The 13206-nt window shown below is 39.5% G+C and overlaps 1 protein-coding gene across 2 annotated transcripts in view; it reads right to left on the bottom strand.

Annotated features, from left to right (window-relative positions):
* The window catches only part of frmd6 (FERM domain containing 6), a 32521-nt gene that overhangs the window by 16998 nt on the left and 2317 nt on the right, over window positions 1-13206 (bottom strand). For both annotated transcript variants that reach the window (XM_008399012.3, XM_017302439.2), the window contains exons 2-3: window positions 1155-1477; window positions 317-407 (exon numbers count right to left, since the gene is read on the bottom strand). In XM_008399012.3, the coding sequence (XP_008397234.2) occupies window positions 317-407; window positions 1155-1253 (190 nt within the window). In that variant the 5' untranslated portion in view covers window positions 1254-1477. The remainder of the gene's footprint in view (window positions 1-316; window positions 408-1154; window positions 1478-13206) is intronic.

Raw genomic sequence — 13206 nt, 5'->3', positions numbered from 1 at the left:
AAGGTGTGGGAAAGTGAGATTTGATAGAGAGATTTGTGCTCTCCTGTCTGTCAAGTTACTGAAAAAGTTACAGCCTACTTCCTTTTTTTGTTTTTTTTTTGAGTTTTTTTGACACCCAGTTTAATAGGAAGCTGTCTCTTTGCAGTTAATTCGGGCTGTAAGGCAGCGAGAGAGAGCAAGACTTGTGGAAAGCAGAAAGGAGTTAAAACTTTCAGCGTTTTTTATTTTTACTCTGTTTCTAACTGCTTTCTGTCATGAGATCAGCGAAGCACAGTTGCCGTATGAATGAAATATCGGAGAAGAGGAGACGCCTTACTCTGAATGACGCTGAGCCCAAACAGATGACAGTCCTTCAGCCGGAGAAGATCGCAAACCTGGACCAACAGCTCCTGGCACAGAGTTTTCACCTTCCGAGGGAAATTCAGAAGATTTTAAGTTTTTCTCAGAAAAAACAAAAGTTATAATCTAGGACTGCAACTAACAATTATTTTATAATCGGTTATTCTGGCGATTAATTGATAAAAAATTGGACACATTCTGCTGATTTCTGTTTATTTCACACACAAAACAATTCTACTTATTGAAAAACACTCCTAACATCAACATGTGAAAAGTTCAGCCCTTTCAGTTTGGATTGGCATCAATCAATAATTTTTGGATTAGACATTTAATAATTGGACAGCAAAAGGTACTCAATGGAAGATTTTTTTTTAATTCAGTAGAATTTGAACCAGGTGTAGCTTAAATTATTCCACATGAGGAGTTCTGGGAAGAACATATTTGCAGACAAATAACGTTTTTATATTCAATGAAAAAAAACATACATTTTTTGTTTGGGATTAATTGCTACCCGCAGTTTGTTCTCTCAGCAAATGGCCTTTTTTACACTCTGCATATTCCAGTTAACAATTAATCAATTACTTGACAATTGTTTAGATAAACAATTCATAATAATTAATCCAATTAATCGTTTCAACCCTAGTTATATAAAAAAATACATCCTGTTCAATATCTGACAAGCTATTTTATTCGGTTAATAATTGTTCAAAGATCAACACCATCAGTCGTAAAGGTCAAAGTAACAAACCCTTCTTGTTATATTTTCATATCTGTAAATAAATCACATGTAAAAGAGAAAAAAAGTGTTCACTCACATTGACGACGATGTTGAGGGTGTCATCATTGGGCAAAAAGACACAGACACAGCGGCGGTCCTGCATTGTTTTGTTGTTATGGAAGCTCAGTCTGTTCATCTTCGAGTGGCAGGAGGCGGAACAACGCAGGCCTTTCTCCGCCTGCTATCGGGCCTTCTGGGCCTTGTGACGACCCACCTCCACCGCCGCTGGCTCCGACACCACCACGTCCAGCTCCTGCTGTCCCGGTTCAGCTGTAGCCCAGAGGAGGTCCGACCATGGGCTCGGCAGGCCAAGCAGAGGCGACAGGAGAGGGCATGGGGAACCTGGGTGCAGCAGCGCCGCTGGAAAGACACACAAGACAGGAGTCATGAGACGAAAGCAGGTTTCACTGTTTGAGCAGCAATGGTAGATAACAAATTCACACTGGAAGCATCTGACAGAGCAGAGAGACGGAGAGATGGAAAAGAAAAAAGTAAATATTTTGTGTTTACATCTAGAAACATAGAAAAAACATTTTAGAAGAATGTCAGTGACTCCAGAAAAACAAGTGGCTGGTTTGGAGATGGACGACGTGAGAATGGTGCAGAAAAACTCCCAGCAGAGCGACTCATAAGAGGGTTTTTAAGGTTGAAACAATTAATCAAACCAACCTTGATTCATTTGATTAATCGTGATTAATCAAATTAATCATGATTAATCGATGACTGAAACTAATATAGTAGTCAATTAATTGTTCATTGGAGCAAACTCAAAAAATGGTAATTTGCTGAAAGAACAACACATTCAGAGCAGTAATTCAAACAAAATTGTAAAAAAAACAAAAAAAAAACACACATATATATACACACACACACACACATATAGAGAGAAACATTTTGTATTTAAGATGAAAAACCTTGTTGACTGTAAAAATATGTTTTACCCAGAACTCAAGTGTCACTGTTTTAGTTCCTAAAAAAAAAACTCTACTGTTAAGCACCTTTGCTGTTCAATTAATTTAAAAAGATAAACAGATTAGCAGACACTATTTTTCTCAAACAAGCAAATGTTCTCTAAAGGAATGCTGTTATTGCATTTTAGGCAATGAAATGTTTATTTTGTATTTAAAGAAGTAACTGAATTATTTGCTTATTTGCATCTTTTAGTGTCTTTCTAAAAAAAAAAAAAAGCTTACGAGGTTAAATGAAAAATTGTCAGAATGTGAAAATTTCTTTAATAATCGATCACTGAAATAATTGTTAATGTGGAAGTACTGTATTAGAAACGGTTGATGTTGACAGCGAAGTTCGAAAAAGTGTCTTTGCCACAAAGCGCAGAAAAATGTCAAAATCTAAATCTGCAGGATGGCAGGGAGGACCGATGTGCGGCCCAGGCTAGTTTACAGCCTCTACTTTCTGTTTTTTACAGCCATGCGCAACGTCAACATCTGACAAAATTACATTTGGCGTAGCCTGGTTGATTCGCTCCAAGCCAATAGATGTAATACAGTGAAAATGGTACAACAAGGCAAGTTTGCCAACTCAAAGATCAATAAACTTGAATTTTGTACGGAACAGACATCTTAAATATTCAAAATAAAAACACGACAACCAAAACCCTGTAAATAAAAAGACAATAAAAATCACACAACCAAAACCAGAAATAAGTAGATTATAAACTCTCTATAAGCAAAAATAACCCTTCAAGAAATATGCCTCATCACAATGGAAAATATCACACTCAGTTTAATTGATCATACGGTTAATTTCTTATTCCCACAGGCTTAGTTACTAATTTTTTTTTTTTTTTTTACTTATTTTAAAACTCCAACATTCTCAGAAAGTACAGAAACAACATTTTGATCAAGGTAAACGGGGAGTAAAGACTGTAGATAAAAATATTTTCCACACTTATACTTTATAGTCTAAAGCTATTTTACACTTTTCCAGTCTGCATATGTTGAGACATTAATCTTCCAATAACACATAATTGTCAAGTGATATTTTCAAATTTACTGTCAACTTTGAAAATTTTTTTAACTCAAAAACACGACGGACTGCTGGATGAATGACTGCCCAATCACCGGGCTTTGCAAGTTTTCTGGGGGAAACCTTGCCTTTGGTGTTAAACGTATTTCAGGTGTACTGAAAAGCTTAAATCACTTAAATAAAATGATATCTACATTTGGGGAGAAAATAAATCGCAGTTTCAATCACTGGAAATCCAGTTCCACTGGAACAAAATCAGGTAATACATAGGAGGAAACTGAGCTACCGATGTGAGTAACGGCGCCAACACCTGAACCCTTTTCAATCTGTGTCCTCACAAAAGTACTGCTATTGGTTCCCAACTGCGACTTCTCCTGCAAAACAAGCACTGGGGACAAAGAGTCAACACACCGCAGCTGCACAAACCAGCTGCTCTGGAAGCAGAGAGTCAACTCCCAGCTGGAGCTGCACCTGAACAGGTGTGAGACCTTCACAGGGTGTGAAACGGCTCACGCCAGACAAAAGAATGTCGCAGAACAATCAGGTCACATTATCACGTCTTCCTGCTTAAAGCAGCTCGCCTTGAAGCCGTGCTATCGCTGTAAACAGATAGGATGGACACCAGTGAGGCTCCTGTTACAGAGTGAAAAGTTATTAGCATTTAAAAGGGGGGTTGGGGGTCAGCGAGGGTAAAGCTAACCGAGTTAAACTTAGCTCTGCATCAACTACAGGCATAAAAAGGTGGAAGTTACACTTTAAGGCTGAAAAAGCCACTCAAATTACTGCCTGGACTGATGATAAATAACACCCTGCAGCACTAAAAACCCATTCAGGCTTCGCTCTATCCACTTCTAACACTGCTTTGTTTCTGCAGAGACAAGGAGCACTGTGGCAAAAGCACAATAAATATACATGCTGTAGGCGGGCAGCATCAGTTCTCATTAAAGCCGGTGATTGGATGCACAGCGTGGCAGGCAGGCGAGCAGCCGCTCGGTTTGCTGATGGACCAGGAGGCTTTGCACTGCTGCTGACCTTGGCAAAACACACGCCTTCTGCTCTGCACACAGCCACAGATGTATCTGCACAGGGCCGAAGCTCGATGGGAACCACAAGGCCAGGCAGACGGGCTAACTTATTCCCTCTTTAGCAACCATTTGTCAGGTGTTACTGCAGGACAGTTAGTGGGGTTAATTAGGGGCGAGAAGCAATCTGGTCAATCATCCAGAGAGCTGAGCCATCGGCTGACAAATAAACCAATAGAGACGAATAAAAATGGTGAAATAACAAGTGGTGAAACAACTTGTGGGTGTTTCCCACACCCACAAGTTTAGGGTGTGTGAAAATATGCCGATACCATCTTTAGTACCTTAAATGACCAGTGGAGATTAGGGACGAAACGATTAATTGGAATAATCTTGATTAATCCAATTAATCTTGATTAATCGATTTTTGAAATATTCAACTAATCAATCGCTAACTGGAGTAAACGGACTCAAAAAAAAGTTCATTTGCTGAAAAAAAACCCCCCCAAACATAATCTGACTTACAAAAGGAAAGATGCGTTTTTGTATTTTAGGCAATAACCAGAAATCAGTAATGTTCAGTAAAGGTTAGATGATCTCAAACAGCCTTATGTAACCACATGGCTTCATGTATCACGTTCACACACCTACTGCTGTCAGTAAGTGGATGGCCTTTACTCACTTTGGTTCATAGAATTGCCTTAGCATTGCATCTTCAAATATGAAACTGAATCTGGACCAGAGAGGTTCAAGAGTCGTTTTTACCAACTCTAAGTCAAACATCAAATCCTTCGGTCTAAGTCCAAATCGAACATAAAGTCTTTTACACCAAGTCCAGGCCAAGTCCCTGGACTCGATGTTCTGCCTCTGGTACTGCATGAATGAGACTCAAGGTCTGAGACCACGGGTTAAAGTCAACTCAAATTATTTTGTGACCCAAGTCAAGTGTCACATTGACATGCGAGTTATCATCTGTGCCCTGGACTTCGCAGACATGATAAAAGTGCTAATTTATCACGTCAATTTATCATGAAATATAAAAGCTAATAATCATGTTAGAGTCAGCGGTAATCCAAACATAACTGCACATAAACATCATTAATGCGTTTAATGTAGGGCAGGAAAAGTCAAATGTAGTCAACATGTCTACCATTTCTACTGTGATGATCTTAAAACCAAATGTCAAGGTGGACTTTCTTTCAGGCTGTTTAGAGGAGAAAGTGCTGTATAATCAAATTCAACTGTTTTACTACAGTGAAGTGAGTGAGGTACGATGTGATGTGATGTGATGTGATGTACAAGTCCAAATCACCCTCGACTCTTCAAATCTTAACCTGAGCACACTTATGCCTTGTTCATACGGCAAGGTCTTTATGCCAAGTTTTATCCCTATTTTGGCCATCTAACAATATCACAGTCACCCCAGTTATTGGGCTGGCTCTTAAGATCGTCTTAAGAGATTTTCCTGCCATATGTGGCGAGTTAAGAGTGATCTGGTCTGCTCAGGATGTCGGGACAGCTCTGATTTAATATCAGGGATATTCAAGATGTCCTTGAAAACCCCACAGTTAAAGTAAGGATATCGCAACTTGTGTGGTGTTGTCCCAACGACGAATGAGAAGGCAGCTTGCTGAATGTGTAGCCAATCAGAAAGTGAGGTGATGGAAACATGGAGTGGAATAAAGAAGACAAAATGACTGCAACGGCGCACCAGACAGTCCAGTGAACACCAGATTGGAGATGCATCGATCAGATATTAATATCTGTATCAGTCATGATATTGAAATAAATTCTGTATCCGGTATCGGTGACAATATGCCCGATCTAATTAACTAATCCAATGAACAAATTAAACTTGGGTTGACTTTATATGTTTGACCAAGCTTGTGAAGGTATTGGCTTATTTAATCGCCCTTAAATAAACCAATAGCATCACAAGCTTGGTGCAGAGTTATCAAATAAATTGGTAATTCAGTACATTTATGTCTGTGTTTAACAAAAGAAACCTTTCAAGTCAATTCAGCAATGTTCTTCTGTATCACATTGGTATCGGCCGATACTAAACTTAAGATATCTGTATCAAAAATGCAAAAAAAATGGATTGGTACATTGCTGCAGTTTTTTTCTCTATTAAACACCATCCACAAACTATCACAACTGTTTCTTCTTCCTAGGTGGCCATATTTGTTTACTCTGAACTCACGTTTGGTCCCAAGAGATTTTGCGAGATTTCCGGTCTGACCTCTGGCCTATCAAGTTTTGAAAATTGGACAATAATTTAAAAAATCTTGCCACGTGACTCAGGCACTAGGGAATACAGTGTACCTCTGTCACAGCCACATCTTTCTCTTTACGATTCAGATGTGCTTACAGAGTCAGAGAGAAAGAGAGGCTCAGGAAGGCAGAAGGAAACCTCAGCTGCTCAGAAAGGAACCACTGTGTATTCACATCAACTTAACAAAACCGTCAGGTACAGTGTTCATCAAAGCAAAGAAAACAGAAAGAGAAGAGGATGGATCCACACAGCGACGAGCGAGACGGCAGGAGGGTGGGAGATTTGAGCCGGGAAGCGTCCAGAGCTCAGGCATGAAAAAGGAAAAAGAAAAACTGCTGCAGTCAGGAGAATTCCTCGCTAACATCTGCTTCTCATTCCCACAATGGCGGCCTTTGATTCCTGATGTGCACGACCCACCACACAGACACTACCTCCATGTGCCCTCCACCTTCTGACAAAACCCTGAAACATGGAACGGCACGTGTGAGCTGTAATCCTCAAACAAAAACTCAACCCTCACTGGACGAGGAAAGAAAGAAATTAAAGTTTTTTTATTACTTAGTTTAAGTGGTCATTTATTTGATCAAAAAAATTAATATACTTCTATACTTGGCAATTCTTTCCGATTGGCAACAGTGGAAGTCTTCATTTAGAAAGTTGTACTCTATTTTTTATAGAAACTGACTGCTGCGCTGAACAGGAACGTTTTCAGCTTGATTGGTCCTGACCGGCCAGAAATTCAAAAAAATCCATCCGTCAGAAGTCTCAGCTGTCAACCAATGTGGCAAAATGTGACAAGGTGGCGGTGGCAACAACACTCTTTGGTATAGAAGTTGCTACTGTCGTAAGAAGTTTTACATTTCTGTCATTGACGATACTTTAAACGCCACTGAGGTGTTTAAATTAAGAAGTACATAAAGGTAAAAAGCAGGACAAGTGTATTTCTGGACATTTCTAGACATCCGGGCTGCGAAAGAGCAGGAGAGAGCAAAGCTAGTAATAGATACCAGGAAGGATGAATGGAGTAGAGCCGATGTAGCTTTTTGAAAATCTCAAAACAAAGGGAAAGGTCTACGAAGTGAGTATATATCAGAAACTGTTGCTAAGCAATGATAGCCATTTTAATAACTAATATAAAAAATCCAGCACAACTTATGCAGTCAACTCTGTAATAATTTTGTCTTCATTTAAAATGTCAGCAAACTCAGTTCAATTTGTTTCTAAAAATGTTTTATTTAATGGTGGGATTCAGTTAACATGTTTAATTACAGGGTCTGTGATTAATTAATCAAAATTAATTGCATTTTAATTGAAAACTAAATATCGGCAAAGTATTTTGAATTCAAAAATCCCTTTTTGTTGCTAAATTACAGGCTTTTGTATCAGATTGTGCATCAGATTTACGGGTGTACCTGAAACATACAGACACAAAGGTTCCGGCTTTGGACTAAAAAATAACATCAAAAAATGCTTGATTGTGTTAAAATCTACATAATTAATCAAAATTAATTATTTAAGTCCCGGCCCAAATTTTATTATATTTTTCAAAGAGAAAGCTGAAATGGCAGATTAGAGACTGGAAGTTGTTCACAAAGGTTTACGTCCCTAAAACGACCTTGGTGCTTCACTGTTTAAAGCAATTTAAGCTCCATGTGCTGCCAAAATGTGCCTACATCAAAATAGGGTTTCTATAGAGACAGCATCATTTTATAAACAATCATCAGCCTCTAAATCCATGTGGAGTAACCTCCTTTTTCTTCTTTAATTCCCTGCCAGGAGACCAATAAATCAGTTCCTGACAAATGTTGCTGAGCTGACAACTAGTTGAAATCACATTGGTCACAACCTGGCTTTCCGCTAACAGCACTGCTTCCTTTCTTTCATGTCCTGTCCTGAAAACACGGTGTGCTGCACTTTATAAACTAGCCTCAATCGTGGTTTTTTTGCCTGTCATAGCTGTATGTGGAGCCACTGATAAATAAGCAACTAAACTGCCTGTAACAGCAGACATGTTGACGTGCTACTCTTTAGTGTTTTAAGCCCAAGTTTAAGAAAACACAGCTTGTTTAAGACACTTCTGATCCCTTTCCCACAGGATTATCTACTAGATATTTTTTATGCTGACACAATTTCTTTTTTTTCCTTGTTCAAGAAAAAAAGCTTTATCAAGGAAAGCAATCGAAGAGATCCTCCACAACACAATAGACACAATAAATAACACAATCTACATGTTTCCGGATTCCAAATCAGCAACGCAATGTTTGAAATACTCGGGTCTCTGCCTTGATTACTTAACGCTTACAAGCTGCTGAAGGTCAGGCCTGTAAACAGGAGATTACTGGGAGGCTGAGGTATGATGTCTTTAGAAAAGCACCGAAATAATCCTGGGTGGCTTCAGGTTGAACTACTGGCACATGAAAATGCTGTTTCAGGAATTAGTCTTTCAGGGAGAAGTAATTCCCCATGGAAATAATCCTTTTAATCCTTCTAGGTACTAAATTAAAATTTGTTATGGATTTAAACAATCAGATTGGCAACCGCCATCCTTGAAATATGTGTCTGCCAATGTTGGTTGACTTTACACATCCTTTATTAGCCCCAGGAAGAAGGACTCAAACTGTTCAGAGTGAGACATTTTAACTTCAGAGTGTATTTTGGAAGATAAATCTGAATAAAGTGTAGCAACCCCTAATATTTCTGCTATTGCTAGTCTTAAATGATATAGTGGGTATTTTTCATTTTAGTTCTTCACTGGACATAACTGGCGATGCGTTAACCAGAAAGTAGAAACAGATTGTCATCCGGAAACGATCCACAACATGTACTAGCAACACTCCTTCAGAGTTTCTGCAGGTCTCACCAGCTCAAATTTGAGACTTTTTAAGATCTTTATGAGGTCATATTGAATGTAATTTAAGACCTGTATCGCTACAGAAATGTACTAGCTTTTCCGAACTTGCTAGTTAGCCAGCAAGGATATATTAGCTGCCAGTTACCGACAGCCTCAACCGTCTTGAGTCACAGAAGATGTCTGCACACAACTCAAACAAAAAAACAATCCCACAAGAAAATAAAATACAAAGTATATATGAGATTAAACAGTCCTGATACGACAAAACTTAAGACTTGTGATTAACGTATTTAAGGTCAACTTATTTCTTTAAAATGAATTTTAAGGCCTCAGTTTTAGATTCGGAAATTTGTTTTTAAGGATCCACGGATACCCTGTGGAAGTTGCTACTGTGGGGAAGAAGACTCAACATTATCAAACCTTCCTCTTAGGTGAGGTGTTTAAAATAAAGTCGGAAAAAGCAGAGCCATAAGAAGATGTTTTAAAGGAAGCTGAATGTTTCTATAAGATGTTGAGAGACGACTGTGGTTCGCTCAGACAGTGAAGGAGCGAGGGAGAGCTAAAGAATGCCGCATTGTTGATCTGTTTTATTATTCTGAGCTCTCAACGCGTCACTGTGAAATGCTGACAATCTTTTGGAAATGTCAGAGCTGCGTTCTCAAGAATGCACACAATCATGGCTGTTGTTTTGTTAATGCAAGCCACGCTAACCTTGCTAGCTGCTAATATACGTTGACAAAGACAATTTATTACTTGCTTAGGTCTTAACTGTAGCGCAAAAGATTTAATATTTATTTTAACTGTATTTTTTGTTTGCCTTTCTCGAGTGTTTAAGTCAACAATGTCTTCCAATAACAACATAAATATCTGGTCATATTTTCAAACTTCCTGTCAACTTTGAATTGTTCATGTTTTCCACTAAAAAGAAAACGAGCCCTCCAAACAGCCGGGCGACGCAACATCTCTCCTTCTATACCACTGCCGTCATTTGCAAGGTGGAAATATATGTAAATAAGGAAACAACAAAAACAACCACCAAAGTTAGTCGTATATTATAACTGCTCTTCAGCGCCGTCACCGCGCTTTGAATCGCATCCACTCAGGTAAATCCGGCTTTTAAAATCTTGTTTCCGAAGCAGTGATCGAGAAGAGTGCAAGGAAAGTTCCCTTTTAGGTTAATCAACCTTTCCGTCTTCAGCACGTTGAATGGCATTTAGACAAACTGCCACATATTCAACAGCTAAACGTTTCTCTTCTATAGCAAAATAAAGTACCTGAAGTATGAAGAAGCAAGTTCTCAGAGAAGTCCCGACTTCAGCTCAAATTGGAAAAATGACTTTTAACAAGTACAGCATCTGGCATCCATGTGGCTCAGAGCAAATACTGAGACACACACACACACACACACACACACACACACACACACACACACACACACACACACACACACACACACACACACACACACACACACACACACACACACACACACACACACACACATGCAGACAGGCATACCTCAAGCTGCCAGCGCTGCCAGACATGTTTGAACAGAGTCAGCAGTCGCTCCCTTCCCTCCCCGCCCAGCATTCAGGCTTGGACTCAGCATGAGTAACCTCACAAAACTAGCAGTCGCAGTGCAACACACCACAGAAACATCAACCCAGCCATTACGTATGCTAGAAATAGTGCGAGTGCCCTCAAAGAAGGGGGTAAGGAGAGGAAAAAAATGAACAGCAATTACAGCAAACCTCAACCAAATGCTGTGTGTTTTTTTTTTTTTTGTTTTAAGATTAAGTTGAAAACTTTCTGTTGCGGCTAGATAAAAAAACACAGTTGAAGGAGGTGAAGTAATCCGTTTCCTGTCGGCAGCTTTTGTTTCCCTTTGTTTAAGCCGTCACACCTGAGGAGTGACAGGAAGTTTGCGAAACAGTTGTGAAAATCGGGAAGGAGGACATCCACGCGCATCTGCAGTAATTCAGCGTTGAATCGCATATGAAGATTACCCCGATAAAAAAAAAAAGTAAAATGCAAAGCCAACTTGGTGTCCGGTGTTTGACCTACATGTGGAAGCGTCTCTCAGGAACACATAATCCTGCAACCAATCCTGCTGAAGCAAACAAAATATCCTGAAGGAAACCCTAAGAGCCGCAGTGAGAAGCATGTGAATCTAGCTGATAACATCCTCGAGAGAACGCCTGCAGGTTGAATCCCTTTGGTCCACTTCCTTGTAAACACTTCACCCCGAGTCGCCCAACAAGCAAGACGGGAAAAAACAAGGACAGAAGGAGACAAATGCAGGAAGAGCCGACCCAATTCCCTCCCACTTCGTCTCCTTGGTGAAACCTGCGGTGGTGATGCGAGGAGCCACAATTTAGCATCTCTGCAGTTAAAGTAAGGACATCCAGCTCCAAGGTTTGCACACGCAGAGCCTAAGCAGCCGTAAAAGATAGTCAAAACACATTAAGGATGGAGCGTTTATATGATTCAGGTCATAAACCTTCCTAACATACAAGGTGTGAATATTAAAGCAGCAACAAGGACCGAGCCCAGAGCACCCCGGATAGCTTACACCAAGAGAATGTGCACACCCTCACTCTCTAGACCGGTGGAAGATAAGACGCGCAGTCGCATAATAACAGATAGAGTTTCTCATACCTCAGTACAAACTGTAATCTTGTTCTTTCCCATGGAGCTGTCATGTTATTTTAATATAATCGGTCACTTTGTCTTGACACTCCAAATACAGTCCATCCTTCATCTAATCTTCCAGCGACGAAGCTAAAGGAACGCTACGAGATAAAGTCAGAGAGTTCTGCTTCTCAATCGAGTTCGATTAATAAAAAAGAAAACTCCAAGCATAAGAATAAAAGATCTACATGCTGTTGCTGCACCACTCTAGACAGATGGTTAAAAAGAAAAGGTGCTATACTTTTAAATCACTGCGGAGTAAGACTTACTCCTCTGAGCACAAACGCTTCAGGTTTTGGGAAAAATGTAGGTTTGAATCTGACAGGAAACGAAAGAATGACAAGATTATTATCTTTTTTTCTTGCATTTAATTTCTTTGCACCTCTGATATTTACAGATGGTAAAACATGGAGAGTTTTGGTGTGAAAACTAGAATAGCACCATCAAGCTAGCACCGCTTGTGTTCATCCACAGAGACCAGAGCAGCAAAATGTTAGAATATCCTGTGGAATAAACACCTTGAAAACAACTACTGGAAACAACTACTACTCTTCTATTTTCTATTGATAATTTTCTCTTTCTGCCAGTAACTTTGAAGATTTGGTTGTTTTGTACCCGACTTCGGTCGATGATGCTGGTTTTATTCAGGGTCAAGACAAAGGACCAACCAGCCAAAAAAAAATGGGATCAGAACCAAAATAAATGGATGTGAGATGTAGTAGATAGTTTTTAGAAAGTATTTTACCAATACATTTAAGCAACAGGAGGAATTGTTATAATTTTTTGTTTTAAATTGAAGGAATCAGATCAGCCTTAACATTCAAATCATCATCTAATTCTGGTTTGTGTGTAGACGATATAGCCTGAAATTGACATCGTAGGTTATGTCTTGTTAGTATTTCAGGTGTACAACGTGTTGTACTCACTGGTAAAACGTTCAAAGTAATGTTAAAATTTTCACACATGGCTCGGAAAAGCAAAGATCGCATCCAGAAGTTACAGAAACGATGCTGCAAAGACTCCGGAGAACTTTAATGACAATGGCAGAGAGAGGGTCTGCCTTGTGTAATTACGGACCATCCCACTGACATTCCAACTGACTCATCTGAATGACTCAGGACACACACACACACACACACACCAGGAATTTTTGTTTGCTGTTCACACACACACACACACACTTCCTAAGTGCTTCCTGCCCGGTTCTTCCTGCGCAGACGACACCTGCTCCATCACTTCCCTTCCAAATTAGCTGTTTTCTTTT

This window comes from Poecilia reticulata, chromosome 22, assembly GCF_904066995.2.
Source record: "Poecilia reticulata chromosome 22, P_reticulata-male-v2, whole genome shotgun sequence".
Classification (NCBI taxonomy): Eukaryota; Metazoa; Chordata; class Actinopteri; order Cyprinodontiformes; family Poeciliidae; genus Poecilia; species Poecilia reticulata.
The sequence above is the reverse complement of the archived record's forward strand: the minus strand, read 5'-3'. Positions and strand labels throughout refer to the sequence as shown.